This window comes from Carassius carassius, chromosome 27 (assembly GCF_963082965.1).
Source record: "Carassius carassius chromosome 27, fCarCar2.1, whole genome shotgun sequence".
In the NCBI taxonomy this organism is placed as follows: domain Eukaryota; kingdom Metazoa; phylum Chordata; class Actinopteri; order Cypriniformes; family Cyprinidae; genus Carassius; species Carassius carassius.
Window position 1 is genome coordinate 4,141,408 of NC_081781.1, and position 18,085 is coordinate 4,159,492.

An 18,085-nucleotide genomic window follows, 5' to 3' on the forward strand; every position below is an offset into this window, starting at 1 on the left:
AAAGTGCTTGCTTTGTGAGAAATAAGCTTTTTTTTTTTTCATCCTACAGTCTCTGCCTTATCAATTCTTGCATTATTTTAAAGTATGCATTTGTCAGGTGCTTTTATCCAGACTGACTGGCGGTGTTTTCAAGGTCCTGTATGTATTTTTTTCACTCTATGTGTTACCTGGGAGCAATGACCTTGGTGTTTTTTTTTAGCATTTCTCCCAGTCTTCCTTCCCTTGCCTTATCTTTATATTACTCTCCATTGCTCTCTTTTAAAGCCATCACCTGGTTTCAGCCACAGGGGCTCATGTGGTGTGTGCCGTCGGTGCCCAGCTGCAGGCCGAGAGCGAGGCCTGTGGGAAAGCAGATGTGCTCCTAAAATAAAGCTCTGTTTTTCTCTCTCTCCTCCCATCTACCACCGCAGAGAGCTACGGTTCACTTCATAATGCCCATCTTCCTCTGTTCATGTGTTCATTTAATTACACAGCCTTCAAAATGTACCACATAATATATCCCAGGATGCATTAGGAGCTCCGAGTGGGGCTAAATAGCGTGCACGCATTCATTCAGACGCACACACGCACTCCGACTCTCTCGCTCACTCTGTCAAGTCATATTCAAGTCTCCTCTGCTCATATGACAGCAAATATTTTACCAGCTGGGCCTTTCATACATTGAAGAGTACAGTTTTTTTCTGCGTCTCTTCACTTTTTACATCACAATGGCTGCTATTCTTTGCTACAGTGGCTTGGCTGGAGAATCTCCCAGGCAATTAATCTGAGCTTTCTGTGTGTTTGTGTAAGAGCGGCTGTGTTGGGAAAGCTACTATGAAGCCATGGCTAGATGACTGACAAGCCACTTGTCATTTTAAGCCAACATGAGATTAGAATACCTTCTTAATGCATGGTCTTTTTGTGCATGATTCATTGGTGCATGTTATTCCTGAATGGTAAAAAGTAATATTTCATCAAACTGACCAGAATGTTGCATTTTGACTGTAAATGTGTATTTTTTTATGTTTATAAGATGTTATATAGTTAAATGATATAACACTAAAAAGACTCAAATCAGTGCTTGAGTGTGATCACAAAAGTGATATTAATTTAATAAAACAGTTCAACAAACAAGCAGTTAATATTGAGTGAGTTAAATTTTGGACACAATATTGTCTCTTCTTTTATTTAAAAAAAAAAAAGTAAATAAATTCAAACAAAGTTGAAGATTCCAAATCTGTTTTTGAACAAATCATTTAAGTCGGTGATTCAATGAACCATTCATAAAGACAGTAGCTTGCTTCGGTTCTAAATGAATCAACCATTTTGAACAATTGTTTGAATTAATGATTCAATGAATAACTCATTAAAACAGGGGTTTGAGGCCACCTACAGGTGGTTTAAGTGTCATATTTATTTAACCATGACAGGTCTAAATCAGCCAAGGTATCAACATAAAAATCCATTCAGCTTAATAATGTTTAACTTAACTATCTTTAATGAAGAAATTCCCCCCAAAATCTATATACCATCATGCCATTGTTTTGCTGTTGCTTAGGTTTTTTATTTTTGGCATATTGCGTGGTTGCTAGGTGGTCACCCAACCTGAGGTTTTGTTTTTTGGCTGTGTTATCAACATTAGGGTAAATACAGTATGTCTGATAGCTTATTAAAAAAATATATCACATTGAGTTTTAGATGTAGGGTTGAGATACATGTGCAGGAATACTGCTCAATAATGATTCAAATGAATTGGTGAATCAGTTTTTTTTTTTAAATCAGTGCATTGAAATGAATCATGCAAATGATCCAGTTTGCTAAAATTAGTCAGGAGCTGTATTGCTACTTAAAAATATACACTAACATGTTGCTATTTTCATTTTGCAAAGAGCATACAGTAAATGTAGTGCACAGAATATGTATTTAAGTTGAAAGATTTAGTTAGCGAATCCCCAGCACTGGGATTCAGTTTTACAGAGCAGTGTGTTTCTGCCTAACTAACTGAAGCAGACAGCCATGTCCAGTGTGATTTGACCGAATGAGCTATGAATTGACATCTTGGTCGAGTCTGTTACACCACACGGACATGTTACAGCACACTGTTTTACATGTTCGAGCAGATTTTTCAGGGATTTGAGCTGACACCGGGCACACATTTTCAAGATGTGTTGCTGCAGACATTAGCTCTGTACTGCACCGCTCTGGCAGTTGGGATCAAACGTAATTTGGGAATCTGAAAGCATAAAGGTCTTTTTTATGTCGCTGGATTTACCGGTTGGGCGGCTCGAGTGGCCAGTGACTCTTTGGTTGTCGCTCATGAAAGATTTGTCTCAGCGCAGAACAAATGTTTGCCTTGAAGTGACAATTAAGCTATTTAGTAGAGAGAATAATGCTTTGATTCCCTCCAACCCCCCCCCCCCCCCTCCCATATCAAGATTCACAACTCAGAAATCATATTGGCATGGATAAAAAAAGCTTTACATTGCAAAAAATAAATAAATACAAAATGAATTAATTCAATAAAAATGAATAAATAAAAACGAATAATTAATAAATAAATACAGGTTTTTATAATATATAAAATTATTAACTTATATTAAATATAATAATAATTTTTTTTTTTTTTACAATAATAATAATAAATTAATAATATTTATTTCAAATGAATGCTGCCTCTATTATTACTGCTAGGTATTATTATTATTGAGTCACAACTCAATAAAAAAGCTTTACATTGCAAAAAATAAATAAGTGAATAAACAAATAGAAATTAATAAGTAAACATGAATAAATAAAATAAAAAGGAATGAATGAATAAAAGAATAAGTAAAAAAATACATTATAATATATTAAATAATAAATATTCAATTATTATAATAACAATTTAAATAAGTGTTTTTAAAATAAAATAAGTTAAATGCTGCCTTTACTACTACTTTTTTTTTTTTTTTTTTTTTATGATGTCACCATACCTTTAAAAATCAATGTCTCTTTAAAGTATGCAGAAGACTGCATATGTGTCTGTTTTCTTTGCATTGTCTCTGACTGTGTTCTGATGATGACAGATGCTTACATTGGGGAGAGAGTTTGATCTGTCTGACTGCTCTTTGCAGATCTTTCCTTTAAAAAAGTAGAATTTAAAGTTTGCATTCGCCTGTTGGAACATGTCTGCCTGATTTATTGATAATAATGTGAGTTTTCACTTACAAAGTTAGAGAAAAACAGGCAAATGTTGTGTTTTTACAAACTTTGCTTTATGCATGAATCGGATGTGTTGTAGTTTTTTTGAATGTGTTTTTAAGGTTTTGGGGCTGTACTTTCATCAACCCTGCTTTTGTTTGATTTCTTTCTTTATTCCTGCTTCTACGATGTTTTTATTTATTTCAGTGAGATTTATAAATATTAATATGGAGTGCCATTTGCAGAGATTTCAAAATGCAGAGCTCATTTTGTCTTGATGTGTTCCAATAACCGATGCTTGCCCTCCTGCACGAGTCCTTTGAAAACACACAGCATTTTGCATCTTTAACAGGACAAACAACAACAACAAAGCAAGAATTCTTGGGAGGCTGATAAAGATTATTTTTCTGCTCAGATTTTAGACCAAATGGAAAATGCTCCATGCTCCAATGCTGGCATGAACTCAGTTGAGTATTAAAACTTAAAGTGATATTGTTCCAAATCTGTATGATTTGCTTTTTTAAGTTTAGATGTTTTGTCTAACTCCCAAAAAGCTTAGTAGGATTAAGTATATTCTTCATAGATTTGATCTGAGGTGACACAAAACAGCATGATGGTGAGTAGATGGTGACTATTTTCTTCTTTAACTAAAGAGTCATGGTATTGCAAAGCAAGGCACCGATAAATAAATGTATTAGTCATAAAAATCACACTGAACCATTCTTCAGCCCGTAACTTGAGCCACACGAGTATAGAATCAATACAGAACTGATGTGATTGTGCACTCAAAGGTGTGTGTATATGCACTGTTTTACTCCGTCCTCTCACGTGGTTCATCCAATCGCGTTCTACAGCCGGAACTATCAGTTTTATAACACAGTTTATTTTTCCCATATAGGATAATCTCTGAAACGCAGCTGTCCCCTGTGCCTTGGGAGGAACTGAATTTCTAGACGTTCACAACCGATGCCAGCACATTACACAACTGCAGATTGTCCTTGTTTGCACATTCAGTCAGTGTCAGAATCTGACGATTTTCAGCCCGGCGATCCTGGTATGTGTTAGTGTGTCTGTCAAACGTCACTTTGGTTCATTTGGTTGTTTACAGAGAGCGAGTTACCAACCTAAAACAGCACCGGTACGGCTCACAGGAGATGATACAGATTTAAACAAGGCCGTTCTTTCTGTCTTTCATTATTTGGAAGTGGAATGTTGCTTGACAGGAAGTCAATCAAATTTATTGCACTCCTAACATCCCGTAATGGGGCTCTTTAAAGAGTCTGGTGTAATTTTGATTAAAATGACCCCGTCGGGTCATGATTGTGTGTGTGAATCAATCCAAAGGGGATGTAAAAGCTGTGACGGTCTGTCTGTCTGTGCCCAAGTGCAAGTGTCACTTCTGATTGAGTGACAATGATTTTTATTAGGGCTGTCAATCGATAAAAAAATTTATTTAGTTAATTAATCATGATTATTCATGATTATTTGCTGGGAAAAGCCTCTTTTGCTCACCAAGGCTGCATTTATTTGAGTAAAAAAAACAGTAAAATCTGTAATATTGTAAAATGTTATTACGATTTAAAATAGCAATTTTTTTTTTTTACTATATTTTAAAATATAATTTACTTCTGTAATGCAAAGCTGAATTTTCAGCATCATTACTCCAGTCTTCAGTGTCATGTGGCCCTTCTTCTTCTTCTTATCATTATTATTGATGTTTAAAAAGTTGTGCTGCTTAATATTTTTGTGGAGATATATATACAGAGTGCCTTGCAAAAGTATTAATTTTTAAAAAAAAATTTTTGCTTAAAATTACTTTTTTTTTTTTTTTTACATCAGTCTACACTCTATGCGCCATATTGACAAAGCAAAACCGAATTGTAGTAAGTACATTTTTTTAAGTACATTGCATAAGTATTCATATCCTAAACTAAATATTTAGCTGAAGCACCTTTACAGTCTCTTTTGTGTGTGTGTTTGATGTGACAAGCTTTTCTCGTCATAATTTGGCCATTATCTGCCATTCTTCTCTTTGCCTCTTCACCTCTCAAGCTCTGTCAGGTTGGATGGGGGCAGACGCACATTTCCAAGTTTCTCCAGAAATATTTGATTGGGTTCAAGACATTCACAGAGTTGTCTATAAGCTACTCTTGCTGTGTGTTTAGGGTCATTGTCCTGTTGAAAGGTGAACCTTCTGTCCAGCCTGAGCTTCTGAATGCTCTTGACTAGGTTTTCATTAAGTCTGTCTCAATATTTTGGTGCATTGAGCTTTCTTCTTCTCTGATGAGTCCCTCAGTCCCTGCTGCTGTAAAGCATGAGGCTGCTACCAGCACACTTTACTTTTGGGATGCTACTCTGCAGGTGATAAGCAGGTTTCCTGCTGGTTAGGAAACCAGCTGGTTTCCTTCAAATATGATGCTTGGAATTGAGGTTCATCAGACCAGATAATAGTTTCTCACAGTCTGAGGATCCTTTAGGGGCTGTTTTGTAAATTCCAAGTGTGTTTTCATGTGTCTTCACTGAAGAGAGGATTGAGTTTGGCCACACCGCCATAAAGTACAGATCAGTGAAGCGTTGCAGTGATGTTTGTCCTTCTGTACGTTTCTCATATCTCCACATATGATCGTGGAGCTCAACTAGAGTGACCAATAGCTTCTTTGTCACCACACTGAACAAAGCCCTTCTCCATCAGTTGTTCAGTTTGGCCAGAAGGCCAGCTCTAGGAAGAGTTCTGGTTGTTTCAAACTTCTTCCATTAAGGGTAAAGGAGACTGCATTCTTCTGTGACCCTCCAGTAAAGCAGATTTTTTTTCTGAATTCTTCCTCAGATGTGTGGCTTGATGAAAACCTGTTTCTGATCTCTCCAGGCAGTTCTTTTGACATCAGGGCTTGGTTTTTGCTCTGATACGCATTATCAGCTATTAGACCTTTTACTAAGACTTGTGTGCCTTTCCAAATCAGACCCATTTGATTAAATTTGCCACAGGTTAACTTCACTTGAAGTGTATTAACATTTGCTGTACAAGCAATACGAATGTTCCTGAGCTAAATTTTAATTGTTCCAGATAAGGGCATGAGTATATATATATATATATACACACACACACACACACACACACACAGAATTTACATTTATGTATACAGATTTATTTATACACTATAAACAGAATTTGTTGATAAATAGTAAAAAAAAATGTGTTCACAGTAACATATTTTGTAACATTATAGATGTCTTTATGTCACTTTTTTATCAATTTAATACATACTGACTGAATAAAAAATATTAATTATTCATATTTAAAAAACTGCCCCCAAACCTTTCGAAACAAGCTGACCACAGCAAAAATATACATAACATAATACATAATTTTATATTTATTAAATATGGTAAAAAAACAACAACATCTTGTCAATTCTATCATTGCCTAAACACACAAAAAATGTCTTTAACTCGTAATAAAATCTCATTTAAAATGTAATAAAAGCACTAAATCCATCAGCAAATCACATTTTTAAACTTAAAACTTTTTGCAACCAATCATTTGAATGAAGCAGTTTTCTTTAATATTGAATTAGTTTTAATATTCTAAATTATGGAATCTATCTGCATCAGGGGAGCATAAAAAATAGCATTAATAAATCCCACGTAATCAGTGTTTTTAATTGACAGCCGTAGTGTTCATCAATAAAGGCAGGCAGGTGATGTTTATATTGCTGTGTTTGTCCCTTCCTCCCTCCCTCTCGTTCTTTTTGTCTTTCTGTATTGTACTGCATAGTTTATTTTTCCTCTCACGCTTCAATTAAGTTGCTCCTGCTCTGTGGCCTTTCCAAGTTCTTCTAAAAATAGCTGCACTGAGTGAATCTCGGGGCTGTCAGAGCTACAGTGTGAATGATCAGAATCAGTGGATTTCTCTCTCTTTGACTTGTTTTCTCTCTCTCCAAAGAGTACCGCTTACCTCAGCGTGAGACCGGGAATTAAAGGGAGTCTTCATTGGCCACCCCTGGCTGTTTCTGTACCGACAGGCTCTGCGATTATTTCAGATTCACTCACGATGCCTTGTGTTGTTCTAGCGTAGCTGGCAGTAGTGAATCACACGCGTGTGACTGTATCAGTAAATCTTGGATTTTTTTGATGTGTACCTATTGTTTGGGTTTTTGGCTTGCAGGGAACGCAAATCTCAGGACTCGTCAAGCTGTGCTCTGCCGTCTGTTGAAGAACATCATCGGCTCATATCATGTCAGGATTTGCTGCTTTGAAGGGAGCGGTTTCAAGGGTTTCTTTTCCTAAAAATCTGTAGCGCTCTGTGCTTCCCTTTCACAATCCCCCAGCATCTGAGAGAGAGAGAGAGAGAGCAAGAGAGAGAGAGAGACGGAGCAGCAGATGTCAGGAGCAGTACTGACAGAGCCGGAGTGTCAAGTGTTGAGGTTCGGCCCGTCTGTCTCTCTCTCTCTCTCTCTCTCTCTCTCTCTCTCTCTCTCATGCTGCTTTCATTCTCTCAGTCTGACTCTCGTTATCTGTCTCACATTCTCATTTTACCTGTCTTACTCTCACTGTATGTACTGTAGCATGGGAATTGTGACATATTTTAGTTGCATTTCCGATTTCTGTTGATGTTTCTGGGTTCCTTCCATTTCAATTAACCATTCTTTTAGTACTATTCTTTTTAATGAAATGATATATTTAATTTTTAATGTTCGCACAGACTTTTGATGAATAAATTAGCCTCGCTTATCAGTATTGTCTGTGCTTATTTGTTCATTTGGTCATTCAGATATCGGGCTACACCAGTGTGTTTGATTCACAAATGACTCTTTGATTGTTTTTGATTCACAATTGTTTGTAGTATACTGGTTGCACTCTGTTGTTGTTTTTAATTCACCAAAAAGAACTGAGAAAGTCATTACTTTTGGGAATCTTTCGTATAGGGCTGCTATGTATTTGATTCACTAAAAAGAACTGACTCACTACAGTTATTTGTTTGGAAGTTGGTTCTATTGCACTGGTTGTGCTGTATATGTTCGATTCACTAAAAGAAACTGACTCACTAGAATAATTAGTTCAGGAATTGTTTTTTTTTGCATTTGTTTGAATGTACACGTTTGATTAAATAAAAAGAACAGATTCCTCTTATTCATTCATAAATCAGATGTTTTTGTATTTTTTTTGGATTTATGTGTTTGATTCACTAAAAGAATGGACTCATCAGAGTAGCCTTTAGTTTGGGAATAGGTTGTATTGCACTGGTTGTGCTGTACATGTTTGATTCACTAAACAGAACGGACTCTCTAGAGTAATTGGCTTTTTCAGAATCTGATGTGTAGCACAGATTGTACTTGATTGAATAAAAAGAGTTGACTTACTGGAGACATTTGATCAGTTATGGTTTATGTTGCATTTGTTGTGCTGTATGTGTTTGATTCACTGAAAAATGGGCAGATTGGTTGGGTTGAATTTCACTGGTGGTGCTGTATGTATTCGAAACTAGTATACCTAGCATTGTGTTGGATAGTCTGCGCTATCTTGGCCAACACAGCATCTTTCATAAAAGTATATTCAAATAAGGAAAAAAATAAGCCACATCCATCTTCAGCTATACAATCAAGCATCATTGTCACTTTTAAAAGGTAGCTGGTTCACTGCAAGGAACTCGACGACATCGATATCTAATGAGAAGTAGTATCTATTGCATTGATTAAAGTTTGGATTTCTTTACTGGTCTGGATCCGTCTCTCCTTGTCCCTCCACATAGCTTCACAGGTCTGGTGATCTTTTGACGCTGAATGTTTATTGAGTCCTTTCCCAGTTTCCACTGTATGCTTCCAGTTGCAAAATCCAATAATCGTAAATGTGGTGTCTGTGGCAGAGGAGGGCGCTTGAAATGTTCGGCATGGGTAGCAGAATGCCACATCTGCATGAACAGAGTATTGCAGCCAGTCTCTGCTTCTTTACCAGGAGCCGTTGAATGGTCTTTTTTTGGATGAGAAATCACATGCAGGAAAGGTTTTTAAGATTTCTTGGTTGTGTTTCTCAACTCCGAGATCCACTGGTGTTGCCACCTGTGATGACCCTTGCTTGAGGCCTTGGCAACTGGAACAGCTGGCCTCTGCACTGTTGGGACTTGAATCAACATATTACGAACTGCTTTCACCTAACATTACATCGCTGCTGCTCTCTCCTGCCAACTTTTTTGGTTTTTCATTAAAGAAATGCTGTATATCCATAGCACTGCCACACAAGATCGCTCAGCATTTTTAAAAAATAATACAGCTAATGTTAAGCAGTAGCACTATGCTTAGCAAACAACCAAACATTTCCGCGCTCACTATCGACAAACCAATTCAATATGTTTAATTTTTTTTTTAATCAGACCAAACACATTTTTAGGGCTGTCAAAATAGCTGAAAAACTAAATTCAAATTTTGTACTTAAATATTATCAAAATTTGAATTATATTCAAATTTTAAATGCATAATTTCAGTTAGGGTGAAGAAAAGCTATTGGCTTCTCTCCTGAAGCCACAAGAGGGCGCATGAGAGGAAGTGGGATGGGGAACAAAAACCCATCATAAAGTCTCGAAATATGTTTTTAAAAAGTTGAATTTACATTAATTTTACATGGTTTTCTAAACATGCAGCTTTCTTGTGCGAGACCCAAGTCCAACAGTGTCCCTGTAAAAAATGTGGCTTGGTTTCAGTTTTGATGTAAACAAGATCTTCACATTGATGTTCTCTTTTTTTTTCTAGTGGCTTCAACTGAACTTACATCATCATCGCAACCTCGTGCACCACTGATAAGGGTCAAGTATACTTCGGCCGTCCGAGCACCGTCCACATTATGTAATTTACGTCATCCACATGCAGGCAATTTTTTTGACACCGCGTGGACGGTGCGATTACGCGAGGTGAATGAAGTGGTACTGCGCGTCGAGCTCGTCCGCCTTTGATAGTTGTGCGGACACGGCTGTGCGCGAGATGGAATAGAACACGGAATGTGAAGTATACCTGGGGCTTATAAGGCAGCCTACTTAATGCACACCTAAAATTTGAATGCAACATTTTTTCATTCAAATGTAGATTTTTATTTTTAAATTCGACGAATATTCAAAATGAAAAAAACGTTTTGACAGCCCTACGGGCCAGGTCCCCCATGCCTGCCCATGGCGCCGGGACTGTAGTAACTGACTAATTGACGTGCATTGTGAAATTACACTACACTGATTGCACTCTTGTGTTTGATTCATTCAAATGAACCAACTCATTGGTTTGAGAATCGGTTGAATTGCACTGATTTTGCTGTATGTGTTTGATTTGCTTGATCAGACTCTGCTGATCATGCTGTGTGCTTTGTGTTCCTCACTGCCCCGTCTCACTCTCTTGCTGTCTGTCCTACACTTCCTGTCCAGTATATTCCTGTTTTTTTTCTTTCCAGCTCTCTATCTCTCTCCTGTGGCCTGTCTCAGTTTTTCTGCCTTCATCCTTTCTTTGATATGATCTTGATTTGTTGGCCAGTACCTGAACTTTAATGTGTGTAAGAGTTGTATTTTGGGTTAATTAATCCCATCGCTGCTTTACTTTTTTATTTAGTATATTTTATTTTTTTATATTACACATCCGTATACTGTATAGTACTATGCTGTAATGACCTCTCTCTCATTTATGGTTCTCATTTATCTCATTTCTCTTTTTATATTATTTTCTATATACACACACACACACACACACACATACAATACACACACACACACTCACTCACATATATATATATATATACATAATATATGAAATTATGTAATATGTGTAACATTTAATATTAATATTTATTGGTAATATTATAATAGAAAAGTTATTTTAATTGTATTATTTCACTATATAACTTTTATATTAATAGAATTTTTATTACTATTACACATTTCTGTCTATTTAATATATTTTTTTTATTAATATAATCAATTATTAATTATTATTTTTTAATTATTTGCTTAGAAATCTATCTATCTACCTTTAAATAGTTTTTATATATTAATACAATTATAATATATTTGGTAAATAAATATAAAAATAAAACAAATCAAAATAACTTTTCCATTATATTTTAAAAAGTAATTTATTCATGTAATTGCACGCTGAATTTTCAGCAGCTATTACTCTTCATTGTTATGAGTCAATTATTTAGGAGTTGCATTTTGCCTATCTAGAGCAGTTTTTACCCTGCGTGTGACTCATATCAGGCTGCAGATATTGATGTGTTTACACAGAGGACAGTGGATCAACAGTGGATCACATGTGAGTGTTTTTTCATGCACGACAGACTGAAAATAAGCCAGAGCTGCTGTAGTTTGTCAGTGTAAGGAGATGCTGCAGGAGCTGCTTTTACATGGGCAGATGCTTTATTTGGATCTGAAGGAAAGGCTTTTTCTGATAAAATGTCTTGTCTTTACTGCTAGCTTCCTATAGGCCTACTGTAACCCAGCAGATTTACATTTCATGAATAAAAGAGATAAAATAGGCAAAAGTTTAAGGCTAAATTTGTCAAAATAACTACAAGTATCTCCATCAGTAATGCACTTCACATCACAGTTCCAAACATTTGCACTCATTTAAAGCCAAAACTAAAATAACATTTTCTGTTCTGTTTTTGAGTGCATTGGATGTATGGAATATTTATGATCCATGTGGGTCTAGTGTGAATCTACAGCGACAGAGGCGTCTATATAACTGTGCCAATCTGTTACAAGGCATGAATAATTAATGTGGTGCTTTTAACATTGAATGCAATTATGGCGGTGGTGTCATTAGCGGGTACTGTACCCTGTGTGTGTGTGTGTGTGTGTGTGTGTGTGTGTGTGTGTGTGTGTGTGTGCTTATATGTGTGTGATTTAGTTTAGTGTAATTATAAGGGATGGATTGAAGATCTCATTTGTTGTTTAAATGCAGTCACACAGGGCTTCTCTCACACAGTGAGTTATTCTGTTATAATGCTTTATCTGCAGCACCTTACATCTCTTGAATCATGGGAAATATACAGACTTTGCTAACGTGAAGAATAGAGTGGCACTGACAGCTAAAGAAAATAATTTTTTGCATCTCCGACTGTAAAACTAGTGAATATATATATATATATATATTAGTGGTGGTCATAGATTAATTTTTTAAATCTAGATTAATCTCAATGTAATCTTGGAATTAATCTAGATTAATCTATATATATATATATATATATATATATATATATATATATATATATATATATATATATATATTTTTTTTTTTTTTTTCGACTAATATTTATATTGAGTAGGCTATTATTTACTATTTAGATTTATTTCAGCTTTTTTCAATTAACAAAAACATTTTTAATAGTCTAGTTTCAGAAAAGAAAAGAAAAGAAAAGAAAAGAAAAGAAAAGAAAAGAAAAGAAAAAAAACTACTACTTACCGGTCTAAGTCAGAAGACAACACCCCCACCCCCCACCCCATGATATCTAGATCTGGTTTGAGTTTCTCAAATGGCTCATTTGAATTCTGCCGAAGACATTCAACATATGTGTGTTACCCAAATAAAATAATTGTTTAAAAGTAACGTTAAGTCTTTGAGAACGGGTTTCTTAAGACAGGTGGTGCATTAGACCAGGGGCTCATCTCCTGTTTCCAAAATATGGCGTTATTTTATCTCTCTGGTCCCGCGCGCGAATCTCTCTCCTTGAGCGCGGAATATAATGTGCGGAGCGCGAATCTCTCTGCTCGTGCGCGCTCTCAGATACACGTTGCTCTTGTAAGAATTTTCTCCGGGCTCACTCAGAGAGTATGCCTGCACTTAAAAAGTGTTCAAGAGCAATGTTTATCTGAGAGCGCGCGCCCAGCAGAGTCGCGCTCACGCATTATATTAATTCACGCTACAATAATGCGCTCTCGACATAGGTGAAAGTCATCATAGCTCGCGTAGTATAGATCCAGCTTCAAACCCAATTTTGAGAATAGATTAACGGCGATATTTTTTTTATCGCCCGATAAGAGTCTCAGGTTAACGCAGCACGTTAACGCCGATAACGGCCCACCACTAATATATATATATATATATATATATATATATATATATATATATATAACAATATTTACAAATGCTGCATGTGGTTGCAACTACTGGAAACATGGCAAATAAATCTGTGCTTGACAAGCTATTTCACTTCATGAGATTTGTTTTATTAATGATTATTTTAAAACAATTTTTACTATTCCTTCTGCCTCAATATTATTTAATTTTTTATGATTCCTTTCAAAATGAATGAGCTGATATTAAGAGAAGCCTTTGTATGTCCTGATTATTCCTATCATATTCGGTTTACTCTTTTTGGTCGAAAGCCACAACACCGAACAACAGTTCTAGTAAACCTCATTCCACACTTCTGTCTTGTTTAGCTGACTCCAATATAAAACCGCTAGCCAAAGCGCAATAAATCCTGAATTTGTTGCAGAACAGCAGAACGGCCAAAAGTGGCTTATTTTACTAACAGCTTAATCTGTTCCCACACATACACAGAGAGAAACTAATAACGCTACTCCCAACCTCAGGTCTCCAGAGTTATTACATGTGGATGTCAGTGGAGGACGACGACAAGATAAAGAAGCTGCTGTAAATAATGGAAAATTAGGTTAGCACAGGTGCTAACGCAGCGCTAAAGCCAACCCGGTGCTGCTTCATTGTTTTCTCATTGCGTGTCCTGCACTGCTATCAGCAATAAAGCCCAATAAAACTGCGGATTAGATTAATTAAAATCATGAGGCCTTGGAGCCATACAATTTTAGTCATTTGGAAAACTCGGGATAGTTGGACGGATCCCTTAGTCATCTGGAAGAGGGGAAGTTTTCCTGTAAAGTTGTGTATTTTCTTCTGGGCCTTGTAAATAAAAACGAATTTTTCCTCTAGTAAAGGCTGGCAGAGACTGGATTAGAAAAAGTAGATGGGCTTTTTATCATGTGTGTGAAAACATGCATTGCTCAAACATACTGTATGCAAATCCAAGTGATCTATAAAAGACTCAGCTGAGGGATGGTCATAATTTGTGTACAGAATTGTTTGAAATCATTTTACACAATAAATGTTGAAATGGTTTAGGATTAGTTTACTCTGTAAGTTAGAATACAGTAGTTTGAAACAACAACAAAAAAGTTATTTCTGATGTTTTTTTTTCATATTTAAATTAGAATTCCATGTCTGGAAGTATTTAGAAACTTTCCATTTTTATGTATTTGTTTTTGTTTAATTCTAACAGATTTTTTAATAACTTTAATTTATAGTTTTGTTAAATTTTTCATGTATTTGTTTTTATTTTTATTTTTTTATTTTGTTAAAGTCTATTTATTTATAAATTTGAATGTTTTTTATAAATAAATGTAATTTATTAGTAATCACTTCTTTGGTCAATCTAAAAAGTGACCAAAGATGACACATCTTACACTCACGGGAGTCTCCAAAAGTTCGCCCGCACACAAAGGAGTTGCGCTGAATCACACGCGAGCCCATTTGTCGGTATTAGAAGCTTATGTGTTATTTTTACACTCAAAATAGACGCCAGTCTAAAATTCATCCTTTTTTTAACCACTGTCTGGCAGATACTGAGATGTCTGTGGCGAGTTTTGTTGTGTTGCACGTCAAACCTGCCAAGTAACTTGATTTGTTTAGTGCATTCTATTTCTATCTGCGCTTTGACAGGGTATAATCAATGCTATCCCTCTCTGTGTGTGCTCTCTTGCAGATAGCACTACATATCCTCTAAGAGGAAGTGATGTCACGACACCACCACCGCTTTGAGAGAGACTACCGAGGCCCTTGGGAGCGTCGCGAGCGCGCTAGCAGCCTTCACAATGGCGTGGGCAACAGCAACTGCTCCTCGGCGCCCCCTGTGGCCAACGGCAACAACCGGCCGGGACTCCTCCCACTCCCGGTCATCCCGTCCCTGCTTCCCACCCCCGTGACCATCGCCGTGACGTCGGCCAGCAACGACCTCGCCGCCAAGCGCTCGGGAGCTTCCGTGTCCACCATGGCACCTGTCGTAAAGGTAGAAGCTATGAAATCCGCATCCAAATCACTCCAATGCTTTTCCATTCCGCTCCATTTGGTCCCGCTCTCCTCCTTCTCAATAACTTTTCTTTCATTATGCAAATGAGAAACTCTGAGCAATGGGCCGAATTAAGCCCGAGCCCGTGGCCCTGTCTAGTATGATGTGGGCACGAAATAAAAGGCGTCAGCTGCTATTTGAGTCGAGATGAATGCCATTGTGGAGAATTAGTTCAAGGAACGAGAAAAGCATGAACTGCTGTTTCACTCTTCATGCCGTTTAATCAGATTAGCTTCTGTTTCACTTAGATTTCATGCATACTTGCCATGCGGCTTTTGCAGCCTCTTGCTCTTATAACTAGAAACGTACACATTTTGAAGGTATTGTTCACTTGAGGTCTCATTAATGGCTGAAAAGGAGGTGTTTGTTAGTAGTGTAGCGACTCGCTGGAGGTGCACGGGGTCGTTTTCGGGGAAATTTCTCTTGGTTTGAATCAGTCGAGTCTCCCGGCAGAAGGGCTTGCCAGCTTTTCTCTATCTCGCTCGAAGCCCACTTCAGGGAGCGATAGAACCCGCAGAATCTTGGCATCTCTAACTAGAGCTACTGTCATCTCACATCGCAGCTTTTTGTTTGAACTTTTGCGCTTGAGTGAATTCCGTGGGACTTCTGTGGCCGGAAAGCTTTGTGAGTATCTAATCAAATGCTTTAGCTTTATGCAGATTGTATTAACACTAACCCTGTGGGTGAACACCAGCAGTTGAATGCTTACCGCTGAGTTCTGCTTTGACTTAGATTTTGACGTGTCCCTCTGATGCATGTTTTAGTGTACAGAAAAACAACTTTTTAATCTAAAAAAATGTTCTTTTGTAAAAGCAGCTGGCTGCACTACAAGTTACTACACTTTAAAAAAAAATTACTTTTCAAAGTTTTAAATAAGATTACTGCAGTATGCTTCACAATTTGCAAGTGTTTCAAATTAAATCATACACCATTGTTTGTTTACAATATAAACTTTTAGATTTAGATTAGAAACTTTTATAGTTTATTCAGAACAGCGTGTCTCTGACTTTTAAACTTTGAGGGTTTTTTGAATGAATGAATCATGATTATTATGACAGAATTGCAATTACGCTAAATACGATTGTGCTGAAATTGAAAGCAGCAGTGTTTAGCTGAAAGTGAGACTTTTTGAATCAGTGAGTCATTCCTTTTGGAACTGATTCATATACATGGAACTGTCTGAATGAACTGATTCACTGAAATGCAGCTCTCTTTCATTCATTTCTAGAAACCAGAGGTAGCATTTACACTAAATACAACAAAAGATTGTTGTAAAACAGCAGTGTTTAACTGTAAAAGAGACTTCTTGAATCAGTGAATCATTACTTTTTGAACTGATTAATTTACATGAACTGTCTGAATGAACTGTTTTACTGATATGTAGCTCTCTTTCATTCATTCTAGAAACCACAGCTAAAAAAAGTTTAGAAATGTTTTTAAATCATGATAAATGAAATTAAGTGAGCTTTTTGTCATTCTGCTGAATGTGGAGAGTATTTCCGTTTCTAATTTTAACTAAATGTGTTGCTTGGAATTTCTTTGTTATTATTTGTGAAATTTGCTTGCAATTTCTAAGTGAAAAGTGAGTAAATGATTCACTGGTTTAGAAACCGCAGCTAAAAAATACATGTCATAAGTGAACAAAATTGTGACTACATCATGACAAATTAAATCAAGACAAGTGAACATTCTGCTATATGTGGAGACATGCAAAGTAGTTTCTGAAGTGTTCTGAAAATACCTGTGGAAATTAAGTAGTTCCAGAAAAGTTCTAGAAATAACTTTGAAAGTCTAAACTTTGGAAATAACTATAATGACAAATAATTTCATAATAACAGTCCCTTCCTTCAGCTACAGCTAGAGCTGTTATTCAGGTTCATGAAACCAATAGCATATTTTAAGTTCAGAATGTTATTTGAAGATAAAATTAAGAAATCAATATTATTATCTATAAGCACTGAGTCAAACTACTGTGTAAAAATGTATGGTCAGTATTTTTTAAATAATAATTATATTTTATTTTGCAAAAATGCATTAAATTGGTTAAAAGTCACTGTAAGTACAGTACATTTATTACATATTATTTCTATTTCAAATAAATGCTGTTCTTTTGAACATTCTATTCATCAAAGAATCCTGAAGAAATGTATCGCAATTTATCGAGCAGCACAACCAGCTTCTATTTTAAAGAAATGTTTTCACAACTTTCTACTCAACAAAGAAAAAAAAAATTCTAAGAAACATTTCCACAATTGTTTTCAATACTGATAGTATTAATAAATGTTTCATTTGCAGCAAATCGGCATATTAGAATGATTTGATGATGCTGAAAATTCAGCTTTGCATCACAGGAATGAATTACATATATATATTCTAATAGAAAACAGTTATTTTAAATTTTAATATTAATTCACAGTATTATTGTATTTTGGATCAAATAAATGCACTTTTGGTGAGCTTTTAAAAAGTAGTGTACATGGAAGGATGCTTACACAACACTGTTATGTTAGTTGCATTCTTCAAAAATGTTTTCAACTTCTGTTTTCCACAGAAAAAAAAAGTAGCAGCAAACAGGTTTGGAACGACATGAGAGCGAGTGAATAATGACAGAACTTCTTTTATGTTAGCAGCATTGCTACTTGTAGTTAGTTAGTCTCCAGCACTGGAGGGAATGTGTTTACCTCTGCTTTCTTTAATTATTGCCTGAAGGAAACTCATCAGAACACGCTAGAGTCTTGAGGGACCGACACTTTCTCTGTCATCTTTCATCAAAGTCTCCATGTTGTTCTGCCCACGGTCCAGCTTATAGATG

General features: G+C 36.1%; 1 protein-coding gene across 2 annotated transcripts in view; it reads left to right on the forward strand.

Moving 5' to 3' along the window:
* LOC132106483 (kelch-like protein 29) overlaps positions 1-18,085 on the forward strand; it is a 251,261-nt gene that overhangs the window by 85,124 nt on the left and 148,052 nt on the right. The window contains exon 3 of one of the 2 annotated variants that reach the window (XM_059512191.1): positions 14,911-15,213. The exons of the other annotated variant lie outside the window; for it this stretch is intronic. Coding sequence (XP_059368174.1) covers positions 14,941-15,213 — 273 coding nt within the window. The 5' untranslated portion in view covers positions 14,911-14,940. The remainder of the gene's footprint in view (positions 1-14,910; positions 15,214-18,085) is intronic. 2 annotated transcript variants of the gene reach the window in all.